The sequence below is a fragment of the Beta vulgaris genome, chromosome 9, assembly GCF_026745355.1.
Source record: "Beta vulgaris subsp. vulgaris cultivar EL10 chromosome 9, EL10.2, whole genome shotgun sequence".
In the NCBI taxonomy this organism is placed as follows: Eukaryota; Viridiplantae; Streptophyta; class Magnoliopsida; order Caryophyllales; family Amaranthaceae; genus Beta; species Beta vulgaris.
The window spans coordinates 33900684-33920401 of record NC_079210.1 but is presented as its reverse complement, the minus strand read 5'-3'; the positions used below and the strand labels follow the sequence as shown (position 1 = coordinate 33920401).

At 36.3% G+C, this 19718-nt stretch overlaps 2 protein-coding genes across 5 annotated transcripts; one reads left to right on the top strand and one right to left on the bottom strand.

The window, feature by feature from the left end:
- Positions 1-6066: 6066 nt before the first annotated feature.
- LOC104883229 (uncharacterized) lies at positions 6067-13869 on the top strand. Of its 4 annotated transcripts, none has more exons than XM_048635755.2 (8): positions 6067-6328; positions 6922-7881; positions 8199-8317; positions 10999-11982; positions 12105-12408; positions 12934-13099; positions 13205-13310; positions 13402-13869. In XM_048635755.2, exons 2-8 carry the CDS (start codon positions 7105-7107, stop codon positions 13517-13519), a joined length of 2574 nt encoding a protein of 857 aa, XP_048491712.1. In that variant the 5' UTR covers positions 6067-6328; positions 6922-7104; the 3' UTR covers positions 13520-13869. The 4 variants fall into 4 exon arrangements, with proteins under 4 accessions (XP_048491712.1, XP_048491713.1, XP_048491715.1 ...); XM_048635756.2 differs by having other exon boundaries at positions 6067-6428; XM_048635758.2 differs by having other exon boundaries at positions 6068-6328; positions 7158-7881.
- A 691-nt stretch (positions 13870-14560) lies between these two features.
- On the bottom strand, positions 14561-15901 carry LOC104883219 (RING-H2 finger protein ATL57). The gene has a single exon (XM_010667700.4). It carries the CDS (start codon positions 15562-15564, stop codon positions 14734-14736), a length of 831 nt encoding a protein of 276 aa, XP_010666002.2. The 5' UTR covers positions 15565-15901; the 3' UTR covers positions 14561-14733.
- Between the last annotated feature and the right edge of the window lie 3817 nt (positions 15902-19718).

Below are 19718 nucleotides of genomic sequence, written 5' to 3'. Positions count from 1 at the left end.
TGAGGTCCTTATATACATACTAGAAATTTAAGCACGCCAAACATGCCTCATTTTTTTAAAAACATAATAGCTTTTTTGGTCATAAATAAGTGTAAAATTTGAACATTAGACATACTTGTTTTTTGGCTAACTAAATTTCGTTGGTTAAGCCTATATCACTTAGTCGGTTAACCGGACTTTTATTTTTAATTTTATTTATACTTTCCTTAATGTTTTCAAAATAAAAATGATGAGCGATAAAAGAATGTTTCTTAGAATTTCTTATGTTTTTATCACCAAAGTATTATGTGTTAATTAAATCCTTTCACTTTGTTAATTGATTGTATTTTTCTTTTTAATGTGATATTTGATTGTGTATTGATCGATCAAATATTTGATTGATATAATTTTCGTTTTTACTTTAGCTGAATGTATTAAGTCTTGTGTCTCGTCCGAAAAAATGCAGTAAGTCTTGTGCTCAACATTTTTTGTGGCTCAATTATTATTTCCTCCGTCCCTAAATAGAGTGCCCATTTCTTTTGGGCATAACTATTAAGAAGAAATCATGTGTAGGACCTTAGTTGTATTAAATCATAATTAAATATAAAAATTGGTACACTTTTTATGAAACATTTATTAAGGAGAGGGAATGTGGGCCATATGGGGAGTGGGTGATTTTATAAAAATTGAAAGCAAATAATATTTTAATTGGTGGATCCATATCAAATAAGAAAATAAAAAATCTATTTGGGACATATATAAATAGAAAAGTAGACTCTTTATTTAGGAACGGAGGGAGTACTTAATTACCTCCAAATTTTAGTTAAATTTTTTTATGCTATATTTGAGTTTGACTTTCTATTATCCTTTTTTTGGTAGAGTAGTTGATTTACTAATGGTCTAATGAAAAATTAAGAAAATTTATAGGAGGAACACCATAGCTTCCCTATCCTTATATAATAGAGATATTGAGGATTACAATGCTTTACAATTGTATAAGCTGACGTGGAGAGAGGGTCATTGGAAGAGATTAACTTGGCGGAATGGCAATGATAATTGGAATCTTGTCGAGATAGTCAAACCTCACATGAGTTTCACCACACCTAGGTCCTGTTCTGTTCAACTTATTTTAACTTATTTAAGATCTTATAAGATCAGATCAGATAACATAAGATAAGATAAGGGTGTGTTTGACAATTAGAGTTTTAGAGTAAAAAGAGAGTTTTGGACCAGAGTTTTGACTAGTCAAAAATTCTAAAAGGAGTGTTTGGTAAAATAGAGTTTTGGAGAGAGTTTTGGAATGAAAACTCTTAAAATGAAAAAGCTCCTAATAGGAGCTTTTTCTTTAGAGGATTAGGTACACATATATTCAATGACTTTTTTGCCTCTAATAATACTACTACACATTGTATTAAAATGTCTATAAATGTTATTTTACTCAAACAAATGGCAATAAGCTGTTAGCAATCAGTTAATTGTTACCAAACACATTTATAATAAAAAGTTGTCAAATCTGTTAAACAAAAAGTTAAAACTCTAACAGCAAACTCTAAACTCTAACAGCTAAACTCTAAAATCTATTTGCCAAACAGGGTCAAGATGTTATGTTAACTTATTTCATTCCTTTGAGAAAAAAAGTAAGATAAGTTTAGATAAGATAAACCAATATAAGTTAAATCAAATAAACCCCTACTAAATTTAGATCTCATATATAGTTTTTTTCACACTCAAAATACATTTTCCCCTTTAGATGAGCTAGAATGTTAGATTGAACATTGACGTGTCGTATGCAGGTTTAGTCCAAGTTTGAATTTGTTTGGAAAAGGGGGCTTGATAACTAACTTAATAAAATTAGACAAAATCTAATGAGATCATAGAACACAAATCAAATATATGAAAGGCAATGTAATCATTTTTTTTTCCTGAACTTCTATTCATCGCCCCAAAAGTACTTAAAATCGCCCAAAAAAAAGTTGAAATTACATCTCTAACCTTTTCCTTGTTTTTTCCTAAACCACCACCCACCACCTCACTCCACCACCATCCACCTCCTGCCACCACCACCCCATTGCCACAACCACCCACCAGCCACCTGGAAAAAGTTGAAATTTTTTTAGGACGATGACGGCGAACGTTTGGCTTGGAAGTTTTCTCCATGGGGCGAACACCTGGCGTGGAAGTTCGCCCCATGGAGCGAACGTCCAGGCCAGACGTTCGCCCCATGGAGCAAACGTCTGGCCTGGACGTTCGCTCCATGGGGCGAACGTCTGGCCTGGACGTTCGCTCCATGGAGCAAACGTTGGCCCCATGGAGGAAACGTCCATGCCAGACGTTTACCCATCTTCCTAAAAAAAAATTTGCCTGCTTCCGGGTGGGTGGTGGAGGAGGTGGCTGATGGCAGTGGGAGGTAGGTGATCGTGGGTGGTTGCAGGGGTGGTAGGTGGTGGTGGGTGGTGTGGAAAAGAGGAAGGGTAAAATAGTCTATAAAAATAAATTTTTGGGCGATTTTAAGTAATTTTGGGGCGATGTTTAACAAACTTTTTTTTTATACTTGGAAACCCTCTTAATGGGAACAATACAATGAGTGAATTTACATCCCACCAATCTGCTATATAGTTCAGTTTTGTTTGTAATAAATTAAAACTAGTATTTGGGCTCGGGTATTGCCTTGGGTTGGTATTGTGTTTCCAAACTTGATATGCATTTTTTTCCATTTTCACTAAAATATATTAAGGAAAACTCAACATTTAAAAGACACAAATATAATAATGTGGATACTTAAAACATGATTAAAACCTGATTGAGATGGTAATTGTATCATGTATAATTTTACTTTTATCACGCAAGCCTTTTAATGTATGTCAATCAAGTTTCACAGAATTTCGTTTGTCACCAAAGAATAAGAGGTTTAAGGGAGAACGAGAAAAATATCGCTTCTGTCTTTACTACTAATTTACATTCACTCTTCGTTTGTCGATGTATTAGGCATAGCGTCATTCCATTGCATTATAAACAACATCTATAGTCAGTGTTATAATATAATATATTTACTGACAATGGTTTCGTAAATGCAGTTACGCTAAAAACTTTATGTATAAGCTAAAGTTACAACAATCTAATTTTAGTGGACATGATTTACGTTAATATTAGTGTGCACCAAGCCAAAAGCATGTATTATTAGAGAATAATCCATTATATCATGCAAAAACCCACTATATATATTATGCAGATTCTCACTATATTATTCAGAAATATACTATATCATGCAAAAACTACATCATTTCTAAATAATCCACTATATCATTCAAATACACACTATTTATATAATATAGAACTCACTATATCATGCAGGAGCTCTCTATATCATTCGAACACACTGTATCAAACAGAAATCACAATATCATTCAAAAACTCACTATATCATGTAAAAACTAAATCATTCTATATGTTGGAACACATGTGACGATATATACTACACAGCTTAGATCTTCTTACACGTTAAAATATTTTTAATTAATTCCTCCATTATATTGCATATAATTTAACTATATATTTTTTCGTTAATAAAATTCATTATATTGTATATAAGTTCACTATATCTGTAAAACTCACTATTTGAAGTTAATATTAGTTAACAACCCGTTGCACACTAAGTTAGTGTGCACCGGATCCATTTAAGTTTTTATAAAGTTACAATCTCTCAAAATGAACCTATCTTAGCCTAAAATTTCATATAGTAATGAGTCAACATATTAAAAAATCACAATTTAATTTTCTAGCTTATACAAACCTTAGAAAAAGATATATATATATATATATATATATTATATATATATTATATATAATATATATATATATATATAATTCCTTCAAAAAAAAAAAAAGATATATATAGAAACACCAACCAAATTTTAGGGGAAAAAAACCCAAACTATGCTCCAAAAAAACTTTCACCTACCACCTACTACCCACACTACCATCACTACGCTATAATGCTACTCCACAAACCTCAAAATAAAAAATAAAAAATAAAAAATAAAAAATAAACTGCTACAACGTCGTCGTAAAGAAGCTTCCACACCCTGGTACACTCACGGCCACGGGGTGGATTTTTCACTTACTATTATACTCAAGTCTTAAATAAATGGAGCTATTTCCGGCAATTGTACACGCGACTTTTCTATACAAAAATTCCCACCAAAACAAAAAATCAAAATAAAAATCAAAAAATCGTTGGAGTTACGGCTAATTTTACTCCTTGAATGACCTGTCCTTCCGTTTATTGCTACATATCTAATATTTTACAAAATCATCCCTCAAATTAAAGTCGCAAATTTTATTAAAATCCCATGATTTACAATGCAAATCTAATCTCCCAAATTTTCACAAATTACTCCCATAAAAAGTATTTTAAAAAAACAACCGTTTCTAAGAATATAAGACACCACAATATTCGAGATCAAACTTCTACTATCAACATATATTGATAAAAACTATACGAAAACGATGAATTATTATATATTTGATGACAACTCTACTAGTATATTTTTTTTAAAAAATTTCTTTTCATTATATTATAAGAAATAATTATAGCTAAAATAAAATTTCATAAAGCGTATATGTCTTATATCTCGAATTTATAATTTTAATTATACAACTGGATGTATTATAAGCATGGTACACCAATGCTAGTTTTATGCTCATTGTTCATCTGAAACTTCCAAATGACCATAATCACATTATAAATATAGTTTCAAATGAGTATAATCACACAATAGATAGAGCTCTAAATGAGCAAATAAGTAAAAAATAGCTTTGATTACCATGCACATGATACACTTGTGTATGAGTGTATGATGAATACACTCATATTGTTACAGATGGAGTTATATTTACATCAGAACAGTCTTATACATCCAAATATGAATAAAGAAAATAGTTTGGAGCGATAGAGTGAGATATTGGTAAGATGAGACTATGAGACTGCGGCTAGGGTAATGGATTGAGGGATTTCTTTTGACTGGAAGTATTTCTTATATATATATATATATATATATATGTATTTATTTTAAACTAAAAAAATATAAAAAAAATATGTATTTTAGTTTGGTGGGTCTATGGGTAAGGTCTGGGTATTTTAGAAGTGGATCCTTACCCCATCCTAACCCGATAGTATCAAAACCCATACCCACCCTTACTCATAAGGTCCAAAAATTTAAGACCCAAACCCTTCAATTAGGGTAGAGTCTGAGAGGGTACGATTATGGTGCTCAACCCATTGCTATCTCTAGCACCAAGTTATCAATTATGCTTTGCTTTCATTAATTCCAAATCTTATCACAAGTTTCACTAGTCGATTTATTAAGGCATAACGTCATTTTCAATCTTATTGCGTTTATAAACAATATCTATAGTCACTATTATAATATAGTAAATTTATGACAATGGTTCAATAAATGTAAAAAAAATTTATGGACAAGCTAATGTTACAATCTCTTAAAATGAACCTATCTTAGCCTAAAATTTCGTCTAATAATGAGTCAACATTTTAAAAATCACAATTTGATTTTCGAGCTTATACAAATCTAATCTCCCAAATTTTCACATATTACCGCCATAAGAAAGTATTTTAAAAAATCAACAGTTTCTAAAAATATAAGACACCATAATATTCGAGATCGAACTTTAACGGGTTACTACTATTAATATATATTGACAAAAACTATAAGAAATAAATTTATTATATATTTAATGACACAGATCTACTAGTATATTTTCTTAAAATTTCTATTTGTCATATTATAAAAAATAATTATAGCTAAAATAAATTTTCACAAAACGTATATGTCTTATATTTTAAACTGGGTGTACTATGAATTATTTTTGTGTTCATTATTCATTTAAAAACTCCAAATGAACATAATTACATAATAAATCGAGATTCAATGAACACAATCACATTTGAGTTACCATATAGTACATGATACACTTGGGGTATTTATACACTCATCATCTCATACTGATGGAGTTACAAGTCCAAATTTAATTTCCCAAAAATTTTCACATATCAACCCCACACACAAAGAAAAAAAAAATCTTAATAAGTCCCATAATAAATAAATTAAAATCCCTCCACTCTTCTCCCTCCTCGTCTCCTCTTGTCTCTCTCTCCTCCTCACCTTCGTTTCTCTTACAAGACTCCTTCTTTCTCTCTCTTTTGTCTGTATTTTCCTGTTACTTAATTAGGGTTTTCTTTTCTTTTATTTTCTCTCTCCTCTCTTTCTTTATCTATAGCTTTTTTTGCGGATTCAAATTCAAGCTCCAAAAATGGCTTCTTTATTCTTCTCAGGTACATTTTCCCAACGTTACTTTCTCTCTCTTCAAAAACTACGTGTTTGATTTTATTTCTCTCTTTGCTTGAAAGTTTCAACGATGAAGACTCTTCTCAGGTTTTTATTTTTATTTTTGTATTTTTGTATTTTTAATTTTTAATTTCTTTTTTACTTCTTCTTGTTGTGCATTCACGATCTAACTTATCGTTTTCACCCAACATTTCTATTTTTATTTTTTAAATTTCTTTGCTTGTTTCTATATTTATGTAGATTGTTTCTTCTCTTATCTCTTCGTTTTTTGTTGAAATTTGGGTTTTGGGTGTTTTTTCAAAAATGCCAAAATTTGAATTTTTATATTTTTGGGTTTTTTTGTTGGTGTTATTTTGGAAAATGGGTTGTTGAGTTTCTTGTGGATAGGTTTGAAATTTTTGATAAAATTATTGGGGAAATTTTGTCAATTTGGGTCAATGTTATTTTTTCAAACTATGATGTTGTGTAGAATTTATTTATAATTAATTAAATTAATTTGTATATATTGTAAATTAAGTCAAAATTGATTGTGGGTATGTTAACAATTTGAATTGAGGGTTGTTTAATTTTTTTTCTGCAGATCCAATGATCTGATAATTTGATATACAAAAACGATATAGCGTGGCTCAGGTTTTTTATTCAATGCGTGCGCTGTTCGTGATAATTTTGATTATATAGGAAGTTGGAATGGTTAATTATTGTTGAATTGAGGAATTTTGATCTTCATTTTGGGTTTTGAGAGTTAATAGTTTTGACATAGAAAATGGCGATAGCGGGTTTGCATAATGTTCCAGTGATTGAGTCTGCCATTCTCAGGGAGTCTCAATCGTCGTCATCAGGACGCATTGGAAATCAAGGGGGTATAAGCACCCGAGCATCCTCAATCCGACAGATGTGGCGGGAGCTTGAGGATGAATGCGTGGTGAATCGTGTCCGTGAAAGGAGGAGGTCGAGGTTGCCTGTTGAGAGCAATGAGGGCGTGTCAAATTGTCCAGAAAGGGAAGGTAGGGGTGGTTTGGAGGATTTGAGTGAGAGTGAAAATGGGTCTGTGATCAACTCTGAGAGAGGGAATATAAATGAGCAAGATGATCGTCAGAGTATGTCATCGGAGCAATCTCAAGATTTTGGGCAAGTTGAGAGGGAGAGGGTGAGGAGAATTTTTCAGGAGTGGAAGAATACTGGTGGAGCTACCCAAGCACCGAGTGTTCCCCATAGGAACCGAGGTTCAAGGGGTCAATGGCTCGGTGAGACTGAGCGTGAGAGGGTTAGAGTTGTGAGGGAATGGATTCAAATGACGAGTCAACCGAGAGAAGATCAATTGTCTGAAGCCGGTTCTCAGATTGAACAAGTCCGTGATGCGCAAGTTCCTGATCATAATGAAGGTCAGATTGAAAGTAACCGAAGGCCAATTCGTAGATTATGTGGCAGGCAGGCCCTGGTTGATTTATTGGCCAAGAAGGAACAAGAAAAACGGCAAGAGCTTCAGGGCTTGGAGGCGACTCGGCCTGTTAGTCGTTTTGCTCATCGCAACCGAATTCAGGTAAGGATTGCAATCTAAATCTATATTTTTCGACATTAAATATCTGCACCCTAAGTCCGTGGTTGATTAATTTATATCTGCTTATATTCTGTCATAATGGAAATGTGCTGCATCCATATTCCAATCTCTGGCCGTTCCAAATGAATATCCTATCTAGTAAGCCTATGTTTTCTGGGTTACAAGTTTGGTTATATAGCATATATGTTTTGCAACTGCTATTTTGTTCACAGACCCTCTGTCATGTGACAAGAGCAGACAAACAATCAGCTTACTTATATCTGATGGTTAATGATAATTATGCTTATTTCTTTTTGCAGTCATTACTCAGAATTCGATGTTTTCAGAATATGCGTTCAGCTGAGTTGGCGAGCCCACGTTCCACTGCAGAAAGTGAACTGGGATTACTCAGGCAAAGGCAAACTGTGTCAGAGTTGAGGTGTGTTTGTTATATCCTTGCTGTTGTCTGAATATGGGATTTTGATAACTTATTAATTGGTCACCTTGTTTATTTTGTGGCCGACATTTTTCCTCGTGTTTTTGTTCTGTTTCTATAATCCTCTTAGTATTCTCTGGTTTATGTATGTGTGGGTTTTCATTCTTTTGCGCAGCTGAAAGTTCTCTTTTACTATGCTTTATGATGTATCTGCGTTCCCTATATCGCAACTTACTATCCTACATAATGGAGTTCGTAAGCCTTAATCCCAAGACAACATGAACAAATCCAAGCTTTTTTAGGGTGAGAACTGAGTATTCATGAAGTTGTATCTGGCTTCCAGCAGTGACCTTAAACATGAAAAGGGGATGGTGAAAGTAGACTTATCCCATCATCGATATTGCGGGTTCTGCTCAGTAGTTTCAAATACATTTTCTTTTATCCCTATGGAAGCCACTACTTATGAACATTGCTACTGGTTAACAAATATTTGATGTACTACTTTAAAATGAAGAGACAATTTGCTGACTGATGAGTTTCTGGATGCCGATTAAATTTACATGGGGAGAACTAGGAAGGCTTTCCAGCATAGCCGATTGCCAAGAAATTGTAGCCATTGTAATTATTTAGAATCTAAAATCTTCAAATTTGAAGGGAAATACTGTCATTTCATTTATATAACTTATAAGAAAATACAAAACATATACTCCTTCCGTTTCCTAAAGATCTTTCCTCTTTCCGTTTAAGTGTGTTTCCAAAAGATCTTCCCTCTTTTACTTTATTCCTTATTTAATATTCCCCCCCCCCCCTTTTTTTTTACCCTTTCATGTCCCTATCATATGGTCCACCATTACATTATTAATTCAATTTTACTCCCTTTCTCTCTCCTACTTTAACCCCTTTTTATTTGTTTATTTATCTTATCCCCTTTCTCTCTCCTACTTTACCCACCCCATACAACTTGATTCTCATTGGTATTTGTAGAGTAACAAGGAAGATCTTTAGGAAATGGAGGTAGTACTCCCTTAGTTTTTTTAGATGTAACATTGGACTTTGACATTTGCCGAGGCACAACTTTGACTGATAATATCTCTAATTGTATAAAGGTAAAAATTATAAAAAATATATATTTGGAAAGTGCATACCGTGATGAATCAAACAAGATCACACATGACTATATTTTTTCTTATGTATAAATAACAATTAATGGTCAAAGGGTATTAGATGAATAATGCCTAAAGTCAACATGTTAGATCTAAAAAAACGAAGGGAGTATTATTTAATTTAAAAAATTTAAGCCATGAAATACGAATCAACTTTGTCCCGAAATATATATATTTTAATTTATCTAATACTTCCTCCGTTTTTTTATAGATGCTACATTTCCCTTAAATGGAAATGTCATAATAGATGCTACATACCATAAATGGATTCCTTTTCACCATAAAAATCTTAAAATACTATTAAAAAGTTGGTGGTCCCCCACCTTCTCTTTTAAAATACTCATACTTTTTCCTTAACAAATGTTTTTTTATTCAAAAAGTGGTGGTCCCCTACTTTCTCTCTCTACCTTTCTTAAAAACCCCCCACTTTCTCTATGTAGCAAGAATAAAAACACGGAGGAAGTATATTCTATGATATTTAACCTCACTTTAATGTTTCCATAGAAACTCTTGTCAACGGAAAACAAATACAATGTTCGATTGGCTAATGTTTGTAAAGGTGTGGAACTAGTCTTTTCTCTTTGTGCAATGTGTAATTGCTTATCTCTGTTGAAAAAACAGAAAAGCCAGTGCACCCACGTAAATTTTTATTTTGCCACAACTTACTGAGTTGTATTCATTACTAAACAAGATGAAAAGCAAAGCAATTGAAGCTTATTAACTGTTCCCCAACCTCAATAACCATAAGATTCCATACATGGCTATGAATTGCTTTGACTCTTGTCTAATTCATGGAATGCTTGACTAAGTATAAAATCTGATAAATTGGGCTTTCTTGATCTTCACAAAGTATAACTGTGAATGTAGAGAGAGGAAGTAGAGTTTTTGGGGAAAAGAGTATATAACTAAGAAGAGGGGTAACTGATAGGAAGGTGATGAAAGAGAATTTTTGCTTTTACTCTTTGTCTGAAATAGTTTATTTTGGTCAACACAATCAATGGTCCAAAGAATATCACAAACAATCAAGGGTGCAGATCTGGTTCTTGTAATGGCTACATTATCATTGTAGTCATTGTAAAATCATGCGGAAGAATTATTACCCATAGATTTGTATTTGTTTCGAAAAATGGATCTCTTGCAAATAATTATGATATATGCACTCCTGAAAGATAAGCTTAAGCATAAAAACATATCCTTAAATGGTAATAGTTTGGCAATTTATGACAAACCACTTGTCAATTGGTGTTATTAATGCTTGGTTATTTTTTGATATTTCTACTTTTAGCTTCTTACATGCAGCCTTATGGGTTGCACATACTTCCTCCATTTTGAAATAAGTGAAACACTTCTCTTTTTTATGTGTGACTTTTTGAGGGAAGTTTTCACTTATTTCAGAATGGAGGAAGTATCATTTTCCACACAAAAAATCTCTTAAAAATGAGGTCAGCCATTTCCAAAAAATCTTTATGCAGCTTACCTCTCTTATCATGTATTAATGTCTTGACGCCATATTATCTGCAGGGGAGGTTTTCTATCCAGATTAGAGAACCATGTTCAAGTTCAAGCAAGTGATCTCTCTGGTGGTTCTTCTGAGAACAGTCCCCATAGTTGCAGAGATGATCAAACCCAGGCTAATAGTACCAATGAGGTCGTTGATGTTGCTTGTGAGCAAAATAGTCCTGCAAGTGAGATCGTTGATGGTGCTCTTGGACAAAATGAGCTTGCAAATCAGGTCGTCGATGTTGCTCATGAGCAAAATGGTCCTGCAAATGAGGTCTTTGATGGGACTTATGAACAAAGTGATCCTAAAGGAGATTCTGATGTCGGTCCGTCAGCTAATGCAAGTCAACTGAGAGAACGCTCAAGTGGATGCATTAATCCACAACTGGAAGCCCAGGTCAATGCAGGGCTACAGCTTGCCTCTGAAGGGGAGAACAGATCAGAGACAGCTACTAGTGTGCCTCCTAGCAGTTCTTCAGTTGAGGGTTACTCGCTGATGAATTCTCAAGAACCATCAAGAAGCCAAAGCGGAGCATTTAGCGATCTAGAAGAAACCCATGAAATGTCCCGCCACTTCGATACTCATAGAGAAGAAATCAACATCCATAATGTATTAGATGATGAAGTGCATGTATCTGAAGATGTGAATGACCAAGAATCTAGTGTCCAGGTGGAGGATTGGCCAGAACAAAGTAGAGTGTTTGAAGAAAGTGGATGGCAAGGTAGTGTTCTATCAAACCAATGGAGAGATGATGACCAAGTTGAAACAGACAGACAGCATTGGCCTGGAGGCGATGAAGAATTCTCTCATCGTGCATTGGAAAGTGAAGCTGGAGAGCAAAATGATGCACAAGATTATTGGCATGAAAGTGGTTCTCTGGAGACTCCAAGAGATTGGTTGGGAATGCCTTCTAGTTCCGGAGTTGCTTCTGGTAGACTTGATACGTATTATTTCTCTGACGACGATAATGTGTATCATATGGAGCTTAGAGAACTTGTGAATAGGTAACTGTTCTTGTTATCTGCTTTTATTCTATTATTATTATCTTTTACTTGCAAGAACACAAACTCTGCTGCTGTTTGCTTATCCTGCGAACTTTATTAACCATTGAAGTTTCATCTTGCAGAAGAACAGTTTCAAGTCTTCTTCATAGTGATTTTCGTGAGAGCCTGGACCAGTTGATACAGTCGTATGTGGAGAGGCAAACAAATGCTCCTGATGATTGGGAGCTACATGAAATTTCTCTTCCTCCTTTCACTGTGCAGAATCAAGATCACCTAGGCACAGACCACGGTGAGGAGTCAGGACCTGAAGGCATTCATGCTGAGGCAAGCCAACGAACACTTCCTAGACCACCACCTCTCCCTCAGGCACATTGGGGGAACCATCCGAATTGGTCTAGACGTGAATCACGACAACCCCCTGGAACCGTGAGTTACTGATTCTCTTCTGTTGCTAATATTTTAGAACATGAACGACTGTAGTTTCTGCTGTCTAGTGTCTATATTGTGCATTGTTTAAATATCACTGTTGTCTAGGCCTTCTCAGGGAGAGCTATTTTGGTTACTATCTATGATAGAAGTCTGCAGTGCCTGTAGCTTGTTAAGTAAATGAAATGGTCTCCTGGCTGATTCACTGTTGTCTAGCCCTTTCTCTCGCATGCTTGACAATAAGTGTGTTCTTTGAGCTGCAAATCTGCAATAACCTCTATCGTCGTGGGCCCGTGGCTTTCAACTTGTTAAATATTGCAGGATTACTCTTGTTTTAAGTTCCTGAACTACTAATCTGTAATTGGATTGTTATATTATTATCATTTTGTTGCCTCTATCTGCATGAATCTTTGTCTCTAGACTACAGACATTTTGAGTTCAATATCATTTTCATCTTCGTTATTGGCCTGTTTAGCAATCAATCAAATATCGGAGGTTTATAATTCTAGTTGTTCATCTGCACAGGAGTGGGAGATCATTAACGATTTGAGGATTGACATGGCTAGGCTGCAGCAAAGACTAAATAACATGCAGAGAATGTTGGAGGCCTGCATGGATATGCAACTTGAACTGCAACGATCTGTGAGACAGGAGGTCTCCGCAGCTCTGAACCGATCATCCAGTTCATCAGGCAAGCTATAGACTGCAGGTTTCGGGGGGGGGGGGGGTAGGGAAGTTTCTTGCTGTTTACGTTTGAATAATGTGGCTCATGTTATTCTTTATTTTGTTTGAACAGACGCGTTAGAAAGTACGCTGCCTAAAGACAGTTACAAATGGGATTGTGTAAGGAAAGGTATCTGCTGCATATGTTCTAACACCAACATTGACTCCTTATTGTACAGGTAAAGAAGCTGTTTGAGAATCAATACTGTAATGAATGAATTACTTATTCTCCATTCTTAATTCACATTTGATCTCTTCTTGATTGTGCAGATGTGGGCACATGTGCACATGCACAAAATGCGCGGATCTGTTGGTACAAGGTAATGGGAAGTGTCCAATGTGCCAGGCACCTGTTATTGAAGTGATCCGTGCTTATTTTATACAATAGAATTAATAAAATGGAGGATGAGATTGTGAGAGAGTTGGTAATCCATGCCAACATAATCTTGTCATTTTTTTGGGCAGCTTCTCAGTGCTCAGTCCTCCTCGTGTTTACTACACACAAATACAATATTTTCTTTCCGATTTCGACCATATTTTCTGTGTATATCCTGAAAAACTATGACCGATAGAAAATACTCATAATTATTTGAAAGGAAAGAAAAATTAACAGGAGCAAACGGCTTCTTTGATTATATACTGAGTTTAGATGAAGCTTTTGTATGGTTGGTGCCCCGGGTTTAGCTCCGTTTTCTTCGAGGATGTACATATAAATGCAGTTCTTTAATTTTGCTGACACTTTTAAGTCATGCGTTAATACATTTCTCGTCATCATGGTAAATACTAGCAGTTGTTGCATCTTGCTATTGTTTTGTTTTTTGGTCTTCTTCGTGCTTCATATGCAGGCTTGTTTTTCTTTTTTGAGATGTATGACCTACTTGGACCTACATCTCACGGGTCTTGCATTCCAATCTTAGCAGGTCAGGCCAATCTGAAGTTGCATTTTTCCTTTTGCAACTTTTATTTTTAATGATTATTGTGTTGGTTTGCAGTACAATTTATCAATCTTACATCCCGGCAAAGGTAACTTTTTTTAACAAAGTTCAACAAGGGTGGAGGATATTGAACAATTTTAAGTTCAAAAATGAAAAAGGATGAGTTGTTTTCTAATACTTCATTCGTTCTATTTTAAATTAAACATAGGATTTAGGCATGGAGATTTAGGGAAAGAAAGTGAGAAAACGAAAAAGAAAGATTCATGTAATGAAGAGAGATATAGAGAGAAGTATCAATTATAGTAATATTTTATTTATTTTGAGATAACGTAAAATGTAAGTGTTTTATTTATTTTAGAACGAATGAAGTATGAAGGTTGTTATTTTTTTTTTTACCTTTTTTTTGACTTACTAATTATGCTAGCTGTTTTCTATCCAACTCATGGACCTTGATCCAACCTATATGCGATATGCCGTGCTAGTTCAACTTTGAGTCCATACAAAAGTGATTACCATTCATGTCAAAAATTTCTCTATACAATAGATTGATATATCTAGTCATGTACATGTTTCTTTCCAATCAAAAAGAAACTAATCTCAATATAATCAAACTCAAAGACATACACAGATACACTCTCATCTTTATTTGTTCTACTTTGGGTAGGTATCAAAAACTCAACGATCGATGCAATCTTACTCTCTCACCAAACCATAGACAACTAGTACTTCTCCTCTCACCAACAGACCCCACCTCTCTCTCGTTATCACGCCACGTGTCACCCTCATCCACCACCAACCTCACTTCTCTACCACCACTACTCTCCACCTCACTTACACTCAACCCTCTTTCTTCCGCGATCTCCACGTGTTGCTCCTCTTCCTTTCCTCCACCTATCTTCAACAATAGATTCGCCGTCCGACAAAGCGGACAAGTCACGTGACTTATAAACCACGTGTCTATACACCCGACATGGAACACGTGACCGCAGTATGGTATCTCTTTCACCAATTCTCTCTCCTCAAATTCACTTAGACAAATGGCACACTCCATTTCATCAATATTACTATTTTTAATATTCCCCTGCTTCGCATCCCCACCGAAGTACATGTGCACCGGTAGTGATTCCACTACTGTGGGGTCCACCCCTTTTGGTGAAGAAGAACAACCATCTCTTAACCTTGATGTAAGATACGACGTCGTAGAGGAACCTGCAGCCGAGTTGGAGCTCCGGCGTCGGCGGGTCGGGTCGACGGAGGAATCGTCAGCGAAGCGGCGAATGTAGATTGAGAAAAAACCCATGAAAAAAAGAGCCGTTATAAGGACTAAAACAGTTAACGCCATTGCAGAGTCAAACGGAGGATTAAGCTTTAATGGGGTGTAATTAGTGGGATTTTCTCTCTCCTGAATTTTTGATGGGGGAGGATCGTTTTTGGTGGAGAAGAAAGTTGGGTTGTGATCTTCTTCAAGTGGGAGTAATCTTCTGATGTGGGTTGTCATTGTTTTGAAATGTTATGGTATTAATTGCAGATTTGCAGTTGTGAAAATACGTGAGAAAGAGATAGAATTGAAACAAGGGTTTTGGGTTAGGATGAGTGAAGAATTTTGGAGGGAGATGGAATAATGAGAAATTAAAGAGGGGGGAACTAAGAAGTGGGGTTAAGTCGGTTTTAAAGATGGGGGACCCATATGTGCATGTTTTTCTGGTTTTTAACCAAGTCTGGATTATACGTGAATGATTTCAGAGCTTCTGGTTTCAGGGTAAGAATCTGGAATTATATAATCTGAATTTTAAGGTTAATAATTGAGTGCTATAATGATTTTTGGAAGTGTGGGTTTATCTCAATTCTATCAAAGTTTGTATATTTGTCTTCATGCTAAAAAGACAAAGGCATTTGGCAACACTGCAACTGCAGACCTGCATGATTCTTTAATGAAATACAGTATTCTGCTGCCTAAAGTTCAATTACCTGACGAGAGAGACTAATCTATCATTGTTATTTACGAGATTTGGATATCTAATACTCCCTCCGTCCCAATTTATTTGCTACATTTTGCCATTTAGGTGTGTCCCAATTTATTTGCTACATTTGCAACTATTTCCATATATAGTACATAGGTCCCACACTTTATTTACAAATTAGCCATCACTCCTTCCTTGGTTTTTGTAAATATTTCCATATATAGTACATAGGTCCCACAATTTACCTATTTGCTTTTTTGTTAATTCTTGTTATGGCAATGGTCCCAACTCTCTCCTTGGTCTTTGTGATAAAGCAAATGTAGCAAATAATTTGGGACGGAGGGAGTAATAATCTTTTTCAGTTACTTTCTTATAGTTAAACTATGATTTCCAAAATGTTTGGTTAACATTATTTACAAGATCGTATTTGGTCCAAATGGGAAGTTCCCTCTAGGTTTTCCTTGGAAGGGTAGGTCTAGGCAATTTCTAGGGTTTCTCTTGTATTGGAGTCCTTCTCGAGGCTGTCTCGAGATTTGTGGTTACCAATTCATGGCTTCCACATCAAACAACCCACGTGGAGAGGAAGGAAGGGCATTAAGTAAACCTCTGATTGGGTTCGCAATCAATGGAGAGGATCATCTTAGGGATTGTGAAAATTCAAATTCTTGTAACCCTAATTCTATGACGATGGAAGGACTGAATGGAGAAGGCGACGAGGGGAGTGGGGAGGAGGCGATCGAATGGAATGATGAAGGTGAGGAAGAAGAGGAGGCACGAATGGAGTTAGGGTTGGTCGGAAAACTTTGGACAAAACGATCAATAAAAGTGAATGCTTTCATGACTACCATGAAAAACATATGGCAACCTACACACAGCCTGGACATTAGCAGCATGGGAGACAATACTTTTGTCTTTCAGTTCCACCATTGGCGAGACAAACGCCGAGTTGTTGAAGGGCAACCTTGGCATTTCGATAAACATGCCAGTTTTTCGGAGACATCCAAGGTACTGTCAAACCCTCATATATGCTGTTGTATGAATTACCTATGTGGGTGAGGTCTATAAACTGCCTTTCAAAGGCAGATTGAATAGTACTAATGCAGAGGCTATTGGGAGGAAAATAGGAACCTATGTAAAAACTGATAACTCAGGCTCTTTAGGCATAGGCAAATCCATCCGGCTCCGAATAAGGGTGGACATTAGAAAGCCTCTTATATTATCCAGAAAATAAAAGTCAAAATGAGGGGAGGAGTAGAAGATTTCTTTGATATCAAGTATGAACGACCACCCTTGTTTTGTTATCATTGTGGTATGCTAGGACATGGACTGAAAGATTGTATAGTATGTTGTGACGATGAGGAACCGACGATGAATTTTGGGGAATGGTTAAAAGCTTCCCGTGGAAATGCAGTACGGTGACAGGAAGTGATTCTAAGCACTGGAAGGAAGGAAGTTGTGCAAGAGAACTGTTCATCACAAAACCAAAAAAAAGTGAGCCACGAAAGTGTCCAGGGGGGAGTGGAGGAGGTAGCAAGCAAGTTGATAGAAGTGTCTCTACAAGATACGAATGCAAGTGATGAGGAGGAGATAGAGGAGTTAAATAAGACAGTGGCTTGTGGAGAGAAGGACAATGACGTAGTAAGGAGTGAACACCATCACATAGACAAGGAAGTCGCGCGACGGGAGGTGGATAAACATCAGGGCAAAAAGAAAGGATGGCGACGAGTGTCAAAGGAGGGAGGTAATGGAGAAAAAGGGGCGCATCAGATGGTAGGAGTTCGACGAAAAGGCAGGGAAGATGAGGAGGAAAGTGAAGAGATGACTGAGAGCGAGAATTGTGGTTAAAAAGAAAATAGGGTTAGATATGACTGAGCTAAGTCCTCAAATTGCTGAATTCATAGCTGATAGAGTGGCGGGCCCTACCTCATGGGCCCTTGGTGACCAATGAGTAACATCCTCTCATGGAACTGTCGGGGCTTGGGGAGCGCCCCGTCAGTCAACGCGCTTAGGCGTGTTGTCATTAATGAAAACCCCCAGTTGGTGTTTCTCCAAGAAACAAAGTTACACCAACATGAAATGGAGAAAGTTCGATCAAAACCGAAGTTTAGAGGGATGTTAGTAGTGGATTGTGTGGGCGACGGTAGAAGCCGAAAGGGTGGACTAGGACTACTATGGTGGATGAATGGGATGTAACAGTTACATCGTTTTCTGGAAACCACATCGATGTATTGATTACTGATGCTAAGGGATGGAAGTGGAGATTTAATTACGGGTGTCTACGGTCACCTTGAAACTGAAAATAAAGCAAAGACGGGTCAGCTCTTGAAGTCTTTGTATTATGAAAACGAGTTGCCTTGGTTGTGTGGGGGAGATTTCAATTTGATGATGTGGTCTACTGAAAAACAAGGGGGAGCAGATTTTCGGTTTGATGAAGCAGTTCTTTTTCGGGAGGCTTGTGATTATTGTAAGTTAGAGGATTTAAACTTTGTGGGGTACCCTTTCACTTGGACAAACAACCAAGATGGGGAAAACAATCTACAAGAACGGTTAGATCGTTTTATAGCAAGCTCGAACTGGAGAGCAAGATGTGCAGGGGCTTTTGTCTCGCACCTAAAGAAAAGGCGTTCCGATCTCTTGCCTATACTGTTGAGCATGTGTGACAAAATAACGCAGGGGCAAAATAGAAAGAAATGTAAATTGTTCCGCTTTGAGGAAATGTGGACTAGGGAAGAAGAATGTGAGGGGGTGGTGGAGGCAGCCTGGTGTAAAGGTGATGATGCATGTGTCAATATAAATAGAATGGCTCGGGAGCTTAGAGAGTGGAGTAAGACAAAGTTCGGTGAGTTCGCGAAGGAGATGAGAACCTATTCGCATCATATGAGTAAGCTCATGGGCGAAGACCCATCACCAGAAAATATAGCCCGCATGCGGATGATTGATGACAGAATGGACGAACTAGAAAGGAGGGAGGAGATATATTGGAAACAGAAAAGTAGGCAAGAGTGGTTGAAACACTGGGACAATAACACAATTTTTTTTCACGCAAAAGCGAAGCAACGGGTGGTGCGAAACAACATAACTCATATGCGTGATGCAAATGGGGAGAAGAATGTTATAGAAGAAGATATTGCTGAGATTCTGGTGCGCCACTTTCAGGAGTTATTTCACGCAACAGATCATGTGGAGATGGCTCCAGTCCTAGACAAGATGACCGTCACGCTCTCGGATCCCATGAGAGCAATGTTAGCGGAGCCTTATCATAGAGAAGAAATCTACGATACACTGAATCAAATGCACCAGACAAAAGCGCCTGGACTTGATGGTATGTGTGCGTTGTTTTTTCAAAATTACTGGAGTACTGTTGGTAATGATGTGACTAAAAAATTAAACATTCTGAATCATGGTGCTAGTATTGGGGATCTAAACCATACATACATTGTTTTGATTCCTAAGAAGAAAGATTGTGAGTCCCACTCCCCGGGTGATTACCGCCCCATTAGTCTGTGTAATGTCTTATATAAAATCCTCTCCAAAGTGCTTGCAAATAGATTGAAAAGAGTTCTTCCCAACATTATTCATGAATCACAGAGCGGCTTTGTGCCGGGAAGACTTATCATTGATAATATCCTGGTGGCTTATGAATGTTTTCATTATCTGAGAAAAAAGAAAAAGGGGAAGACTGGGTACATGG

Excerpts from the sequence above, each read along its gene's own strand:
- LOC104883229 (XM_048635755.2), top strand. The coding sequence starts at position 7,105 with ATGGCGATAGCGGGTTTGCATAATGTTCCAGTGATTGAGTCTGCCATT. Across the intron at positions 7,882-8,198 it reads CTCATCGCAACCGAATTCAG|TCATTACTCAGAATTCGATG; the intron begins GTAAGGATTGCA and ends TTCTTTTTGCAG. Across the intron at positions 13,100-13,204 it reads CCGATCATCCAGTTCATCAG|ACGCGTTAGAAAGTACGCTG; the intron begins GCAAGCTATAGA and ends TTGTTTGAACAG.
- LOC104883219 (XM_010667700.4), bottom strand. The coding sequence starts at position 15,564 with ATGACAACCCACATCAGAAGATTACTCCCACTTGAAGAAGATCACAAC.